Below are 17,978 nucleotides of genomic sequence, written 5' to 3'. Positions count from 1 at the left end.
ACCTAAGGCATGCCTATATTATACTATATGTAAATGGATTGGGCAATCTTCCCATAAAGGATGATGGCTAAAATTCTGATAATTATAAAGTGAAAAGTTCAGTTCTGTCAGAGATTTAGGGTTTCTACTACTGTAAATTCATGGGGGACCACTTCTCAAATATCATTCATTCTTTTCTTAATGAGAGTTGCTAGGGTGGAGTTTATATTAAAGACAAAATCTATAAGACTACATCTTGGTGTTAGAGAGAGAGCGACAAAAGCTGAAAATCTAGAAATTAACTTTTGGACCAACTATGCTAAAGGAATATTATGCAGTGGTTTTCATGAAGAATGGGTTGTCAAAGGTACCTCTATCAGCTCCATTGATTCAGGCCATGGAATCACGATCTTCATACTTTGTTTGGACCTCATGGTTTGTTGGCACGTGACGCTTCTGCAACTATCGATCTATATCGATTAACAGCGAACTGGTGTCGCACGGCATTTGATGCACCCAATTCCACTGACAGAGAGAAAAATGCCCATGAGTTCTCCATGTGAGCTGCAGCAGCTCAATGTAACACAGGTACAACTTTTCGCAATCCTCCCTGGGAATCATGTCCAAAATTGAAAATTAATCTATATATTTTTTTATCCCTGGAACCCTAATGCATGCATGTTTCATTGAAATATGTCAATAATATCAAAGCACCATAGCATGTATTCATGACAACTTGTATGTTGATCATACATGGGATCAAGCAAATATAACATGGGCATGTCACTGCAAATTTCAAGGACTAGGTACCGGGAAAATGACATAACTTTCTTAAGTAAAAGTTCAAGCATGCATGTCTTCATCACCAAACAATCCACTTAGAATTGAACTCTCATGAATTCATAGAAAATTCCATCATCACACAGATTTAACATAACATATTGATGCTGTAAGTTCCAAGCCAAATACTTCTGAACTGCATTGAAAGAACATCCGCTCATCCTTCGTCTATAATAAATATTAACCTATCACCAACTACAACAACCATTTTCATTTGGGTATACCTCTTTGTTTTTCTTCAAATACTGGTTGTTGGGAGAAGACCAGAAATGAAGTTTCTGCATAGGGAATCAGATTCTTTTTCATGTTTGATCTTGTCAAATAGTGGTATAGTTTTAAGCTTCTTAGTTTGCAGGTGAGAAGCAAAACATAGCATTTAGCTTAAAGGACATGAGGATAAAATATACAAGGAAAGAAAGAAAAAAGAAAAATTCTCTTACTAATTTAATCATGAAAAAAATGAGAGAATAATTAAAAACTTAGATAAAATTAGAGGAGGACAAGGATAAATCGGGGGAAAAATTATTTCCATACACTTTATGATAACTTTTGCGGTCTAGATGGGGCCTAAAATTATCATTGAAGTGTGGTTAATACTAAGATAAATTACATGCATATCAAAGACTAAAAATAATACTAGATTGTAGTTTTTTTTGTGCTTATTTACAGCTTAAGTAGCAATAAACCAAGTAGGGCAGATATCTTAATAGAATTTGATGCTGTGAACTTCTTTCAAAGTAGACACCAAAAATATGCTGCAACTATTATTGAAGATGAAGCATTCTACTTTCATGGAGCTTTTTTAAGTAATACAAAAAGGAACAAGCAATGTAGAATCTCTAAAACCAGGTGAATTAGGAGGCCATCAATAGATTATGGAAGGTTGTCATGGAAAGTTTCAGGGAAATAAAAAGGACAAGAAAATGATAAGGTAAAAGGGAAAAAATAAAACACAGAGAGAAATAAAATATTGGTTGAGTTCAATTTTATGTTTCTACCATGCACCCCCAATTGTTTGTTTGTTTGTTTGGTTTTGGTTTTTTTTTTTTTTTTTTTTTGATATATAAATTGTGAATAATTTAGAAACATAGCAGTTGAATAAATTTCATTACATCTCATTTTCATCTGGGATTCCTTTTTTTTTTTTTTTCCCCTTTCTCGATCTACAATTTTTTTTATCCGAGCCTTAATTAATGAACTAAAATTAACATTGGTGTAGTAATATTTTGAACTGCATTATCATATATTATAAAGTTTATATTGTATTATTAAAGCCACTTTATATCAGTTTTATTATCATTATTATTATTATTACTTAGGAGGATTATTAATAAATATGACTGGCAATTTTGGTTTAATAATTTAAAGTCACATGTTGAGAGCTAGACTGAACAATCGGCCCAACGCCCACACACAGCTTTCCTTTTGTGCCAAAGTGGTTGGCCGGGAGGTAATCAGGCTAAGCCCAGACTTGGCCTCCTCATTCTTGGATGGGCCTGGCCCAATGACGGGTCTAATTGAAGTGCCCACTTAATTTTTTGAGTATGATTTTCAGTAATAATTAAAAATTTTGGTACTTATTTGATAAAACATGTACTAAATTTTAGTGCACACATCAATTTTCAGGATTTTTTTTTGGTAAAATTAAGGATAATAGCTTTGTAGAGATTGAAGCTCAAACAAATCTGCTATTGAACTTCTTGAAACACTTTTCTGTTTTCAACAACATTTTTTTTTTTTCAAAATTTGTTCTAAAAACAGGTTTTTTTGTTTTACAAATTTCAAGTATTTTTAGTTGGTTTCTAGAGTGTTTCGAGCAATAATTAAAAATAAATAAATAAAACACTTCAAAATCTTTTATATGTATGGAAATGTAGAATAACCTCACAGAAATAAATAGAGAAAAATATTTTTCATATTTGAATTTTAAATAAAATTTTATTCCCGAAAATATTGAAAACTATTTTCAAAAACGGTTTTTCGATACAAAGGTGCCTAGGGTAATATATAAAGTTTTTCTATTTACAGTTTTATGGGTCAAGCATGGACTGATCTTTCACTCATCAAAGATTTTGTCTTAGGTATTTGATTTGGGAAATATTTCTGGGAAGCTGCAAGGAAAGTGTAAGGATTCTAGCATTGGAAACCCGTTCACTAAGCATTTCATCACACATGGCATCAGAAAATGTCTCCTTGTAGGTTCCAAGACATGTTTGGTTCCCAAGAATCTTTAGGGCAAGCAAGGGGACAAGTTTGCTCATGGAAAACAGAAAAAAAAAAAGTATGTTTGCTTTGTCTACTGACCTATGATTCAATGCTGATCTTCCCATGCTTGAGATCCATCCAGAAAGGTAAAGGAAAAGAAGCCATGGAAAACCGTTCACAACCTTCAGAAATCAAAGAATTTGATTTACAAAGCGTTTACAAAACCCAGCCATCTTCAATATCCGGTCCTACCCAGTAACCACATTTACAGTCTCTGTGCCAGCACTTACATTCAAATGAAGTGAAACAGGTTCCCAAAATCGTCTCCCGGGCGCCATTTTATGGGGAAGGAAGCTCCAGTCCTCCACAGAAGAAATGCTTCTATCTGAGGTAATGGGTGTAAGAAGCTTCATTCCTGCAAATACAATTCAAAATGTCAGTTTGCAGATGCAAGAATAGACCATCAGGGAATTTGGATGTCCTATGGAAATGGTCATTAGCATAAAGTGAAGCTATTTTGTACTTGGGAGTACGATCAATAATGATTTGGGTGAGCAGATAATTCCCATTTTCCATCATGTTCAACAATGACTCAAGTTCTGTGAGACAATTTCTGCCATCAAATGCTACCAAAGGAAAGGGTAAGAAATGATAAATTTGCCTCGAAGAAATGTCAACTAAAAAAAGAAAAGAAAGCAAGCATGTATTTGAGTTCTTCCCTAAAATTCTGGTTATTGTAGACATTCTCCAAGGCAATTTATAATTTCATCGTTGATTGGCACTCTCCTAGCAAGCATGGGGATTTGTTTGGCATAAGGGTCACATCGATATTTTTTTGATAGGTAAAAGCAATTGTATTAGAGTGCCTAAAGAAGGCCACACAAAAGTATACATGATGTATAAAGGCGCCTAAGGCCAAAAAAGAAGAGGGATACACAAAAAACAACACCCTCGCCTCACTTACAACCCAGCCAAATAATCAAATCAAATAATGACAACAAACTAAAACCTAAATGCACCCTGACCTAATCCAAAAACATGCACATAAAGGACCGTACATAAAGAATGCGCCAATATACCACTTCCATGAATATATACGGGTTTTCCATACACATGGTTTTAAGAAAAGATCCAAAAGAACTCCATGAATTTGAATTCACCCAAGGGGTAGAAATGTAACTCGTTAAGTTAGAGTGGATTTTTTTTTTCAATTGAAAGTGATAAACCTTCCACAAATAAATTCCACTTACTTGACGATCTGAATTTAGGTAGTGTTTGTTTTTTTTCTTAATTCTAAATAGAACTTTAACGCTTAATAGTGTTAAGTATTAGACTGTTTGTTTTTGTGATATTTTATTTCTATTAAGCATTAAAAGATAAAGAAAATTCAACATATTATTTTTTCTATTTAGAAAAAATCAAATATTTTGACTTTTTCTATTCAGCAAAAAGTTTGTAATAAGTTATGAAAAAGTAGAAAAACAAATGATCTAAAGTCTAAAATCAAATTACTTTAGCAAAAAGCTAAAAAAACAAACACCCTAATCCCTTATTAAAGTTTACTAGTTTGTTTCCTTTTTCCTTCACAGACATATATCCTGACCACCTTAAGAAACAAGACGAGCAATTGACTAAGATCTGGACTATTTTTAAGGCTGCTAAAGGTTGACACAACAAGTACTAGTGCAAGAAGATTGGAGAAGAGACCATGTTCTAGTGGTTGCTTGACTTGAAAGTCTGCCCACAGTGATTTCCTTTGATTCTTTTCCTGAAGGAAAGTCCCGCCAAGCATTAACTCAAAACACCAGCTACTAGCACATGATTCAATTAGTAATTATGACATCATTCAAGCAAGCCATAATATATAAACAACAGGTTTTAAGCAGAAGTATTAAAACATAGTTTGTCCTTTTATTTACATTTGTTGCCAGAGTGCCAGAGGACATAAAAACTGGTTGTACAGATAAAACCCGTGATATTGAAAAAAAACTCAGTCAGCTAATTAGGCAGGTCATAACACCAAGACAAACTTATTCAGGTTGGTTATTAAGCACCACTACACCAGTGGAGGATCACAAAGGTAATTTGCAAGACATCCATATGGTAAACCAGTTATAAAAGACAAAAGGGATACAAAAAAAAAAGAAGATAAAAACGATATGTTGATTCCTCAAATGCTGCTTCTGTTCCAGTGCCTCATACAGGGTTCTGATCCTGACACCCACAGCCCATACCAGTGGAACAAAGATACAATAGATTCACATTATTTTTAGTTAGTATGAAAATTTGCCGGGCTTGGGAAAGGAAAAGGGCATAACTATTTATATCCATGTGATCAAAGAGCATGTCTAATGGACCAGTGACTAATGAGAGCAAAAGGAAAGTCAAACCGGTTTCCAATGACAACAAATTTCTATATCATTTTTTGGCAATGCTTATGATTGAACTTAGTGGAAATATTTAAGAAGATATCTCATGATTGATGTTGTCCAAAGATGAAATAATTTTCAGTTGTTAAAACTAGAAGAACAGGAGAGATGTACTTTAGAATATAGACAAAATAATGTGGCAAAGAATACTTCATTAAGATTAGAAGTATAAACAAGAAAACAGTGAAAATCAAGGGTAAGAGTTTATCCTCCTCAAACATCCTATTTTTGTTATCTTGCTTTGACCATCCACAAGGATACGGAGAACAAGGCAACGTTCAATCTAGAATTAGTGTGATGGAAGAAACAATACAGGCTTCTAGTGTTATTATATGTGGAATAGCCATCAAAAAACAGAAGAAAAGATTTGAGAAGATGACTATAAGGCCAGTCATGAATATAGAAGAAACAACGACTTCAGTAAAAGAGGTAACCGGAATTTGGATTTTGACAAGATTGAGGGCTAACAGGGAGCAATTGAGATAGTATTAGGGAGACAGCCATTTCAGAGAGCTCAACCATAAGCCAAGAACACCAAAAAATGCAAGCAGGGATGTAATTCAATTTGAATTATGGATAGAGCTACAAGAACAAAAAGAAGGCCAAGATCAACAAGGGTCTATGTAGGGAAAAGAACAATATAGCCAACCCGGGAATTTGAGGCTTCATTAATTTGCTAAAATTGCCAGCCAAAATCAATCAAATGAGTCAAATTTCCCAAATTTTACACAATATTTTTCCACAATCAGGACCACCTAAATCCAACTTAAGAACAACTATTCATATTGAATTCGGCAGTGCTGAAAACCCAATAATGAAATTGTTAAACCATCTACACGGTTGAGCTCAACAATGATGAAATCATAATAATACTGAAATTAACACACACTATATTAACCAAGTTGTTCCAATTCAACTAAAGCAGAATGCAAAATTCATTCACTTCCTCTCTGTATTTGATTTGCTATCTGTTTGGTTGCTGAGAAAATGTAAGAAAAATAAACCCACACAACAGAGCCTAAAACCAACTCCTAGCTTTATTCTACTTGGGTTTTCCATTTCTTCTTTTGCTAAACCAAAACAACAGAAAACAGGAAGGAAAAAAAAAATAGTCACAAACTTTCTTCCCTTTTCTTTTCTCAGCAACCAAACAGAGGGTTTGAAGTAAAAGCAGAGTTCCTCAAAGGATTTTCGTGATGGGCATTGGGGTCATACCTCAATTAGGGTTTGTGAAGCAGCGTGCGGCAAAGAAAAACTGATGCAGACAAGGCACGCCATGAAAGCTTCGCTCTTTCTACAGTACGGTTATGGGTTTTATAGGGGAAATGTGATGTTATCACGGCGTCGTTTTTGTTTGACAAAAATACATTTTTGAGAGTTAAAAAGGATGAAAAAGTCAATAAATAAACTCGTAATTGATAACATTTTTTAGAAGTATTTTTAAAAAATAAAAGTGTTATAATATTGTATTATTATTTACTCATAAAAAAATTCCATAAATTTGACATATTAACCATCAAATTACTTTTTGTATTATTTTTATTTATATATACAAGAGTGGACAAAAATACAATTTTGAGAGTTAAAAGGATGAAAAAATCAATAAATAAACTCGTAATTGATAACATTTATTAGAAGTATTTTTTAAAAATAAAAGTGTTATAATATTATATTATTATTTACTCATAAAAAAATTCCATACATATTAACCATCAAATTACTTTTTGTATTATTTATATATATATATATATATATATATATATATATATATATATATATATATATATATATATATATATATATATATATATATATTAAAGTTGGGGGTTAGATTTGGATTTAAAGTCAAGTCTCTAGTTGGACCAAAAAGCGCACTTGGACATTACTAGGTGCAATTCGAGCCTAAACCAGACCCCAACCAAGAGGACTTGAAAGTCCATGTGGAACAAATAAGTTGCATTAAGATTTAAGTAAAAATAAAATAAAATTAATATTTGATATTATTAAGTAGCCTTTGGATTTAAGTTAAATTAACACGAGTCATCTCATCTAGGTCGTGAATAATGATTTGATTGATGGATCGTGAACAATGATTGATCGATGGTCGTGAGCAATGAATTGATTGATGATGAAGAATGAAAGAGCTATAGTAAAAGAGTTTTAGGGTCAAATAGATTATTTTAATTCTTTCAACACTATTCCACCCATTATATTTTCCAAAACTCCATTAAATTTAATGAATTTATACTTGATGTTTCATAGTTGAATGCTACCATAAGTTCACATAGCTGAGAACACACAAAACTTCAATGCTAACAATTCAATTTACTTTGTTCTTATAGAATTTAATGATAATGTGCCTTACTTGTATACCTTCAGAGAAAAAGTACATTCCATCTTCTGTTATACTAACAACTCACAAAGACCAGATTGCCGATTGCCCGGTTGCCGGAATGATAACACGAAGAGTTTCTATATTTCCCAGAGAAGAAAGCAGATAATCAACATCTGGAGCCACAGCCTCAACTAAAGTGTGAATTTCATCTGTTATGATATGAATTGCTGGTATTTCTGCATCTCTTCATTAGATGTGTGTATTGTCTGTTGTGGTATCAGGAGGTTTTTGGAATGTATTCTGGAGAGAAACCGGCTTTTAAGGGTGTGAGGAGAAGGTCCATCCACCTGAAAGCAAAGACCAGAGAGCCATCACAATTACAAATCTTCTAAATTTTCAATTCCTCTCTGAAACCTTGTACCACAGTTAGGGCAGAACTCACAGTTAAGCACCAGGAGGTAAGTTTTGCATTTCACTTGCACTTCTTTTGGATTTGTGCTTTGATTTCTTCTCCCTTTTCTTACTCCTGTTCAGCAATCAAGGGATTGGATCAGTACAAGGAAAGGTAAGAAGGGTACTAGAATTACCTGGTCGGTTCTGAGTAGAAAGTGTATTAATTACTTGTCATGTGAGCTAGGATCCAAACAAAATTTCAGTTTTCGATCAATATGCTTCATGTCTTCAGTTGTAGGGACTTGATGTTTCATTACCTGTATGTCATCAGCAACTTTAAATTAGCATATGAAGCTGATTTCCTCATTTAGTACAAATTTTGAATAATGCAGCTATTGCAGATGAAGTGTGCTCCCTTTTGAGCCAATATCATAAGTAAAACAGAAGCAGCCTGTACCAAAGTAGAGATAACTGTGAAATATAACTAGTCCCGTACCCAAGAATCTATTGCGTTTAGAGATTCAGTGAGCTCTGAGAAGGCGTGTGAAAAATCCTGTCGAGAGAGGATGCTGCTCAGATATCTGCATTCAAGCATGCAAATTGAAGAAGATTGAACCATGATTTCAGACAATAAACAGAATTATGTTCATGGACAATGGTAAGAATTAACCAGACCCAACCCCACCATTTGGATGACTTAATTACTGTGCTATTGTGGCTTCAGCTACAAGACATGAAATATAATTGCCAAAAAAAAAAGTGTGCTATTTTTAATTTGGATGACACTTAGGAAGCAGTTCAAAACCTCTCGAAGTCAAGAACTTGGTGCACCTCATTTGACCTCCGCAAAGCAGCCAATGCCAACTGCACAAAGTTTATGATAGGCAAAATTACAGGAAAATAAATAATTCCATGAAATACAAAAGCAAAACTTGGATGATAAAGCTATTAGCAGGGTCCAACTCCAATGACAGATTTAAATGTTATCTCCTATGAACTTTAATTCATCTTCACCTTAAATCTTGGATGAATTCTGTTGAGGCATTATTAAAATCCTTTAGCAAGAAGAATGAACAGACACAGTACAATTGTACCCAAAAAATTTGATTGAAGAGTGGCCCTTCAGAGACTGGTATTTCTGAAATTTTGTGCTTTGGGGAGCTCTGGATTGCATAGCAAATTCAATCTTTGAAAAAAAAAAAAAAAAACCTACTGCAATATTAATCAAAAGACTCCTAATCTGCATAAAACTACTAACTTGATCAAAGTGTCATGCCATCAATCTGTGGGTTCTGCATCAAAAAAGGCCTCCGGAGATTATTAGAGGTCTGTCAACAAGGGTCACCACTTCATTTTCAAGAATCATATTTTGGTAGGAGTAAAAATCGATAATGTATCTAAGAAACTTGTTTTGGTTTCAAGAAAAATGGAACAATTGGATAGACAGAAAATTGAAATCTGAAAGGAAAAAAAGGGTCCATTAGGACCCAAACGAAGCTTGAAAAACTATAAATTCTCTGGAATCCAAAATTTGAGACCCCATCATTAGGATTTCCATAATATTCTATCTGCAATTTGAAGAGTGACATGAGTTTTTGGAGTTTGAAGGTAAAGAAAGCATATTTGTTTAGGGAAAAAAGAAGGAAAATGATGCATACAAGAAATCTCAACACATCAAGTGTTCGAATAATGAAAAATACCTGGCCAGGAGGGAATAGAAGTGGCGCATCTGTGAGCATGGTCTTGTCTACTTCCATCTTTGCAGTTTTGTGCAAATCCTACAAAGATATTTAAGCAAATATCAGCACTTCTGTGGAGAAGATCGGAAGAGTAACGGGGGAATGTCCCCATGAGTTTATCTTAAACAACAGAAGAAGCAACAAACAGACCAGCATGTTGCATGGCAATTAGTTTACATAACTGTTTTCAGTGTTTTGAACATCAAGCAATGATTTAGCCAAAAATTTTCAAGTGGGTCTATAGTTCATTGATTCTGAATAGGGGCAAAAACTCCAGAGGACATTTTTGCCTGCTCTAAAGGACAAATACTTGAAAACAAACATTGAATAAAATTGAATGTGAAAAAATCTACCCAATGTGCATCCTGTTGAACCAGATGTCTGCCATTAGCTCAAGTCAGTCCCGTAAAATAAAGGGGCAGGAAATCATCTCTTTGTTCATTGTTGGATGGCTTGAAAATTCGGTATTCTTGTTATTAATTTCTGGAGGGTATTAGGGTCTTCCCAAATTGGTGCTGGATATTTTGGGGAGTTTGTACCTGAAGTGCCTAATTTTTTTTTTTTTTTTTTTTTTTTTTGATAGGTATTCTTGATTTCATAGATACTTTATACGGAAAAAAATGCAAGGTTATATAACAGAGTTCTTTGTGCTTCTTGTCTAAACCTTTTGCATTTTTTTTGATAAATTTTTTGATGGATTACATTGACTCAAAAGATTTCAGGTTGATTAAAAACATTCTCATTTTGCATGTAGAACCCTACTTACAGCATATCAATCACCAATAAAAAAACATTTCAGAGGCCAAAAGGAAAAGGAAAACAAAAAAGGGAGCACCCAGCCTTCACGTCCATTTTTCCAAACAGCTCTCACCTTTCATCTCCATTGTTTGGAGAATATCAGAGTGATACAGCATTTGTGTGTAGAAAGACTATTCAAGAATCAATGAGTGTAAAATGATAAGAATATATTATTCTTGTTTTCAAGAGAACCAAGGATTAGGGAGCAAAATACAAGCAAAAAAAACCAACAATTACCTTCAACATTTGAAGCTGGTCATTTTTTGCTTGGCAGAACTCCTAGAGAACCAAAACTAATTGTCACCAATTGCAGCATAGAATATAAAATGAAATCAAGGTAACCATACCGTGAGACCAAGAGACCAATTAGAAAACAACAATTAAAGGGGAAAAAGGGAAATATTAGAAGTTTTTCTTGTGTAAGTATGAAAACAGAATCTGTATAAAGAGTGGATTGGCTAGACTAACCTCCATGTCATCAACAAAACCTTCAACTGAACGATATGGTGCAAAAACAATAAGATCAAAATCTAGACTCTGCAATATAAGAGGCAAATATATGAAAAAAAATGAAAGCACAAGGAAGATAGAGCAAGCAATATCATAAGAGGCATATCCATGCCTGAAGAACTATCATCTCATTATTGAGAATCATTTGGTGATCTTGTGCAATCCCCTTACCGAGCTCCTCCGCTGATACATGGTTTTCTTCTATCTTACAAGCTGCATATATGCAGGTTAACCTACAGAAATAGAGTCATTTCAATTCAATAAATATGCTATCAAGTAATACTCATGACAATGAATCTCAGTCCAACATGATCACAAATGAAAATGCTATGGTACGATAGGGATGTATATTAAAATCATAAATATGTAAAAGGGAACACACAGACGGGCAGACCCAGACATTTTCCTTTAGGGGTGACAGGGAACCAAGTAAACATATTAAAATAATACTCTCTTTTACTTTAAAAGAAATACTAAAAATGATACAGGGGGGTAGTATTATAGTATAAAAAATTCATGGTCACCATCCTATTATTTTTTAATGAGCCTTTTTGTAAACACTCAAAAGATAAGAGGGGCTTTTGAAAACTTAGGTGAGGTTGAGAGAGCATGACCACCCTTGCATTGCCATGCACAAAGGGTAAGGAAGCTTTTTCCACTTGGGAAGAAGAGACACCAATCATAACACAGACCAAACTTTCCTATGCCTAGACAGATTCCTTGATCTCCAATTTTCATATTGGAAGTTATAAATATCAGCCAACTTAATGGCATAAAAGTGAAATAGATCTAAATCAATCTTACATTATGTGTTTTGGGTGATGTTCCATGACCGACCACTGCAGATAAAACCTTTTGTAGTATATGAGAGCTGTTGCCTGCAAAAGATAAACCAATTGAAGAAGGACAACTCTAAAATCCCAACATATTACTTTCAATTTCCATTTTCCTAAAGAAACACAGGTACCTGAATTTTGTGAGGGAAAGAGAAGGCTGCACATACTTCTTGAATCTTATACTCATAGAATGACCGCATAAATCGTTCCTCTTCAAAATTAAGTGGTTTGGGTCGAGAACGCTTTTCAGCTAAATTGAAAACAAGAAGAGACTGTCATAAAGATAGCAGTATGATATGCTCACCACAAAAATCTTAAGCAAAGTAATCAAAAATCTGAGAGAGAATCAAATACAAATGCTATGAACAGGAAAGAAAAAAAAAAGGAGAAAGGAAGTTGACAAGAGAGCATTTACCATTGTCTTTTGCACTAATTTGAGGTTCAGGGTATTGCAATGACCCATCAGCATCTACTTCAATGCGTGTTACTCCATACTTCACAACATATTAGTAGATTGTTGTCAGTGGAATAATGAATCTCAAATGATTCCTTGACAGATTTTCTTGACATTGGAAAAAGCAAACACTGAAAAGAAAAAAGGAAGAGAAGTGCACAACAAATTTCTAAGAACTCTTTTCTTAGAAATTTGTTTTCATGGGTAAAGATGTACATAGATATAGGTATATGTTTTCATGGGTAAAGATGTACATAGATATAGGTCTTATGTCTTTATTTGATTTTGTAGATTGGTTGGTTTTTGTTAAGAGAGGGAGTTGTTTTTTGTGTTCTCTTGTTCAATGTGCTTTTAGGTGTTATTTTTATACGTCCCATGTACATTGGTGCATAGTCTTTTAGCACTTTTTAATTTATTTGCATTATTTTCTTATCAAAAAAAGAAGTGCACAACAAATGTAGCTAATTTAAGTGTTCTGCATTAAGCCACAACATCCCCAACTTTGATAAGTATTCCAGACAAAAACCATAAGAAGGCCTAGTCACAATATTTGCCTATATATACATAGGCAAATAAAGTGCCTAAAAATAGGGGGCAGGTGCAAATCATGTATAGAGGAAGTATACAGAAAGCTCCTCACAGAGAAGAAGAGAAATAGAAATAACACCATAACAACATTAGCTGATAACAGGAAAAAAAAAAGATCTTACAAAGAGCAAGACTCCAACCCTATAGGAGCTCTAAATCATTCTAACAACTTGACAAAGAAGTCTTTCAAGGTCTGGTCTGAAACACACTTATCTTTAAACACTTTTCCCTCCCTCTCTTTCCACAAGCACCAGAATAGGCATATTAGAGCCAGTCTCCAAACCTTTATTCTTCTTTTCTCCAAGTGGACATGCCAACTAAGGAGATCTTTAACTATCCTAGGAAGAACCCACTGATACACAAAAAATTTCAATAACAGATTCCAAAACAACCTAACTCTGTCACAATGAATAAGGAAGCAGCTTACTGTTTCCTCAACCATCTTACATACACTGCATCTGTTGATTAAGGACCAACACCTCTTGATCAATTGGTCAATAGTAAGAATCTTCTTCCAAGTAGACTCCCAAACAAAGAAACAAGTACAAGAATTAACTGAAAAAAGCCGCTCCTCCTCTCTCCTCCAAGCCATCATGTCCACCTCTATCACTGGCACCCTAATGGAATGAATGCACTCTAAAAATTGACTCACCATCTTCAGCTCCCCATCCTGAAAGGGTCTAAGAGAACAGGGGTTTCAATTACCTTGGTCTCCCTCCACCACCCATACATCTGCCACTCTTGCATTCCTGGTCAACAAGACTATAAAGAGACAAAAAAGCTTCCTTTAGAAAGCACTCTCCAATCCACCTATCCAACCAACCAAAACCTGGTCCAAACCCATTCACTACCAATATTAAACTCCTCATTTTCAACTCTTGCCATCCCCTTCTAATGGCTTTCCATAATTCCAACTTAAATGCTTCTCATTTGTAGTCTACTCCATTCTCCATCTAACTCCCCAAACCTGCCCCTAATAACTCTCCTCAACCACTTAGCAAGCAAGACCCTGTTTAGGATAGGGAATCTTTTGATTCCTAATCCTCCATCCTTTTTTTCCCAAACACGTGGACTCATAAGATAAAGCTTTATACCCTTGACTTGATTCCCCTATAAGAAGTCTCTTGGATCTTCTCCCATCTGGTTACGAATGCCTTTGGAATGACCATTTACAACTTGAAATAGGTTGGCAAGCTTGAAAGCAGACTTTATCTACCTCCTTTGGACAAATATTATTGTTCCAAGATGCCAACTCCTTATAAACACTCCTCCACTGAATTCCATGTTGAGAAAGAATTAAAATATGCACCTAAAGGTAGTCCTAGATAGGTAGAGAGAAAGTCACCCACGCTGCAACCAAGCAAACAAGCCTCTCAACTCCTTCCACCTCTCCTACCAAGATCATCACATTCTTTGGTAAATTAATCTTCAATCTTGACACTAACTCAAATCAAGTCAGAACCCACCAAACATTTCTCAACTACTCCTCACAAACCTCGTAGAACAACAGTGTATCACATGCAAAAAGAAATGAGTCACCTCTTCCCTACTCCCCTAGCCCAGAAGCCAGTAACAAGACCCTCTTGTACACCCTTGAAAAGAACTCTGAGTTAGAGCTTCCATTACCAACACAGGTAAATAAGAAGAAAGAGGATCACCCTTCTTCGAACTTCTAAAGCGTTGAAAAAACCCAATCAAAGTGTCATCCACCATGCCTAATTCTCATGTGTTCCATAATTGAAAGAAGAAATTTCCAATTCGCATGATCATACACTTTCTCAACATTTAACTTGCACACTAACCTTGCATTTGAGATCCCCCTCCTGGAATCTATTGCCTCACTCGCTATTAAAGCAGCATCTAAAATCTAGGTGTCCTCCACAAAGGCATCTTGAGATTATGGTACCACCTCTCCAATGATCTTCATGAAGCTCCTGGAACAACTAGCAATTCACTATTTTTTTCAATATCAATGCACTCTTGGTAAAGTGCTACTATTTTCTGAAAAGTCTCTAATTAAAAGTACACTTACAGGACACTAATTAATGTAGCTTGACATATGCAGTTAAGAGTATCCCAGTCAAGCCAACTTCATCTTCAAGGGACTTTTTAAGAAATTACCAAGGGTGGCTAATTTTTTCTCTGACACTTAAGATTACTAAGAGGCTAATAGTCAGAACCAGAAGGGAAGAGACTTAAATTAAGAATCCAAAAGATCATAGTTGATGGACATACTTCACTATCAAGTCATTCAATTAAAGATGCAGATTTCCAAAACTTCTATATCTTCCTAACACAAAGGTTGATGTTAATATTGATATTGGGACATGCTGATGTCTCACTATCTAATGTCCTTTTTTGAACTCCATCCCGCCATCCTTCGTTCTCTTCTTTTCTTTTTTCTTCATTCTCTTTAAAGGAGTTCCCTTCCTCTTCTCATGCACATCTTGTTCTCAATAAATTTTCATTTTTCATAATAGACGCAAAATAATTTTTTTTACAGATTCTATCATTTTATTTTATAAGACTGGACCCACTTATTTGATGCTTGATAAGATTCTAGAGTAATGCTCATCAGTTTTCTAGTTTAATAAAGGAACAAAACTTAGGCACTTGCCGAGCCACTCATTCAAATGCACAATTATTAAGACTTTATTTTATTGTAGCCAATAAAATTTCACATTACTCATCCAACACAACAACAAGAAATCATACCAAATACCCAAAAACCCCAATATCTTCATTTCATGGCAGAACCCATTAACCTCCCCATTTATTTATCATTACTGAGCCAGTGATATCAAATAAAAGTAGAAAATATATGCATACATAAACATTCATATATGTAATGAAGCAGGAATGTCTCCATACCTTCTCCAATGTTTGTTTTGCTCTCTGATTGGCAGCTTTGTACTTTTCAATCTACAGAATACACACATTCTCAATCAATGTTGTCAATACCATTTCATTCAGTCAAACAAGTTTGTGTTTCACGAAATTTTCGAATATACTAAGAACCTCATAAATGGTATCATTGCTTATTTTGAAAATTCATTAAATCACACACGTTTGGTTGCCGAGAAAAAAAAAAAGGTTCCTTGTTCTCTCAGCAATCAAACAGAGAACATAACGATATATAACTGCATTTCGCTTTGATAAAATTCAAGAAACAACAATAAACAACAACAAAAAATTATGGCACTTAAAATTCTGTGGTTTTCCTGCGTTTTCACGGCAACCAAACAGAGAGTAAAATGAGGGAGTGTTACCAGGTCTTGAGGAGTGAAGATCCACTTAGATCGGTGAGTGGAGGTTTGGAAATCGGCCATGCCCACTCGGAAACCCTAACTCGGAGTTGCTTCCGAGTTTACAGGGTGTGCTTTGATTGAAGAACGGGTTACTGCTAAACGACCTCTAGTCATATACTTATACAGTTATGTGCCTGCACCTGGTTTTTAGAGTTTCCTAGAAAATAAACATAAAAATATATAATTTTTTCTTCTTTCCTTTTTATTTTCATAGATTAATTAGGACTTATTTGGTATCTGTTTTTTAAAACAGTTCTGAGAAATAATTTTTAGAACAATTTTAAAAATTGTTTTACGCCGTTTTGTAAAATAAAAGTCTATTTGAGAATCTAAAATTGTTTTTAATATTTTTAATATTTTTAAATATGTTTTAAAAATAATTTTTATTTCATAGTTTTTTTTTTAATTATTATATATGTTTATATAATCATTCTTTAAAACGGTTGAAAACAAATAAAAAAAGTTTTCTAAAAACATCTTGTTTTATGTTTTTTGATAATAAAAAACAGGGAAAAAGAAAATAAAAAACAGTTTATAATTGTCAAACGTATTTTTTAGTTTATTGTTCTAAAAAACAAAAAACTGTTTATGAAAACAGTTCCAAAATAAGGCTTTAATTGCCTGTTTTATTTTTGCTTCAAGTTATTTTTTTTTTTAAAATTCTTTTACTAAAATTATCACCAAAAAATATACCCAAACGACACATAAATAACATGGTCAAAAAATAAATTATCACGGTCCATGAAAAAATTGATGATTAAACGTGGTATCAGATCTTGGTTTGATACAAGGTCTCGTGTTCAAGCCTTTGTTTCATTGGATATGAATCAAAATTCTAAAAGTTTAAACTTCTAAGAAAATTGACTGTTTGAGACTTACTTTCTAAGTAAAAGCTCTAATTTACGAAACTTTTTATTCAATTTTTCATATATGTAAAACTCTATCCCCATGATATAGGATGAGCAACTTTGAAAACTCGTATTGAGTGCTTGTATGAAATTAGAATTGCTAGTAATTATACATACTCCCTATCACATGATGGAAGCTGGTGAAATCGGAAGTCGTTTCGTAAAACCGAAAGTCATTATATAAAACAAGAAGTCGTTACCTTAACCACAATGATGGAATTAAACATTGAAGGCAAAACTAGTGATTAGTGTGAAGTATAATATTATTTTATGTTACATACACTTATGAATGCAAGTCTATGCCCTTATGGTTTTAAAACGAATCTACTTATATATTGGCGATTAAATCCTCGATCATTTGTTATAAGTATTAATTCAAGTCCATGCAATCATTATCCTAGTCATCTTATTCATGATTCATCAAACTTCAAATATTTTCGGTTAAAGAATAATTATATAAAATATTATTTTCTTGAGCTTATTTATATTCACATTCATGACTTTAAAACACATCCTATAATTAAATTATTACTTTCGATTTTAAAATGCATTTATACATGCTAGATGGGTTACCAGTGGGCAGGTGGCAAGCTTTTGTCCTTACTTTGACATTCCTAATCTTCTTGCCAACCAAAACAGGGCAATTTCATGGTATA

The 17,978-nt window shown here is 34.0% G+C and overlaps 1 protein-coding gene across 1 annotated transcript; it reads right to left on the bottom strand.

Moving 5' to 3' along the window:
• Positions 1 to 8,037: 8,037 nt before the first annotated feature.
• LOC117929509 (cyclin-H1-1-like) lies at positions 8,038 to 16,514 on the bottom strand. The gene is made up of 14 exons (XM_034849815.1): positions 16,376 to 16,514; positions 15,978 to 16,028; positions 12,480 to 12,558; positions 12,196 to 12,314; positions 12,033 to 12,106; positions 11,341 to 11,461; positions 11,187 to 11,255; positions 10,956 to 10,997; positions 9,882 to 9,959; positions 8,987 to 9,045; positions 8,678 to 8,762; positions 8,410 to 8,498; positions 8,231 to 8,314; positions 8,038 to 8,135 (listed from the first exon to the last, which is right to left on the bottom strand). The coding sequence occupies exons 1-13, from the start codon at positions 16,433 to 16,435 to the stop codon at positions 8,233 to 8,235; spliced, it is 1,008 nt and encodes a 335-aa protein (XP_034705706.1). The 5' UTR covers positions 16,436 to 16,514; the 3' UTR covers positions 8,038 to 8,135; positions 8,231 to 8,232.
• Positions 16,515 to 17,978: the final 1,464 nt, after the last annotated feature.

The sequence above is a fragment of the Vitis riparia genome, chromosome 14, assembly GCF_004353265.1.
Source record: "Vitis riparia cultivar Riparia Gloire de Montpellier isolate 1030 chromosome 14, EGFV_Vit.rip_1.0, whole genome shotgun sequence".
Taxonomy (NCBI): Eukaryota; Viridiplantae; Streptophyta; class Magnoliopsida; order Vitales; family Vitaceae; genus Vitis; species Vitis riparia.
The sequence above is the reverse complement of the archived record's forward strand: the minus strand, read 5'-3'. Positions and strand labels throughout refer to the sequence as shown.

Bases quoted from the DNA above. Each gene is read 5' to 3' on its own strand.
- LOC117929509 (XM_034849815.1), bottom strand. From the start codon at position 16,435: ATGGCCGATTTCCAAACCTCCACTCACCGATCTAAGTGGATCTTCACT. The intron at 10,998-11,186 runs GTTAGTCTAGCC...TTGGTTCTCTAG, and splicing joins GTTTTGTTGATGACATGGAG to GAGTTCTGCCAAGCAAAAAA. The intron at 9,960-10,955 runs GTAATTGTTGGT...ATATCTTTGTAG, and splicing joins ACCAGCTTCAAATGTTGAAG to GATTTGCACAAAACTGCAAA.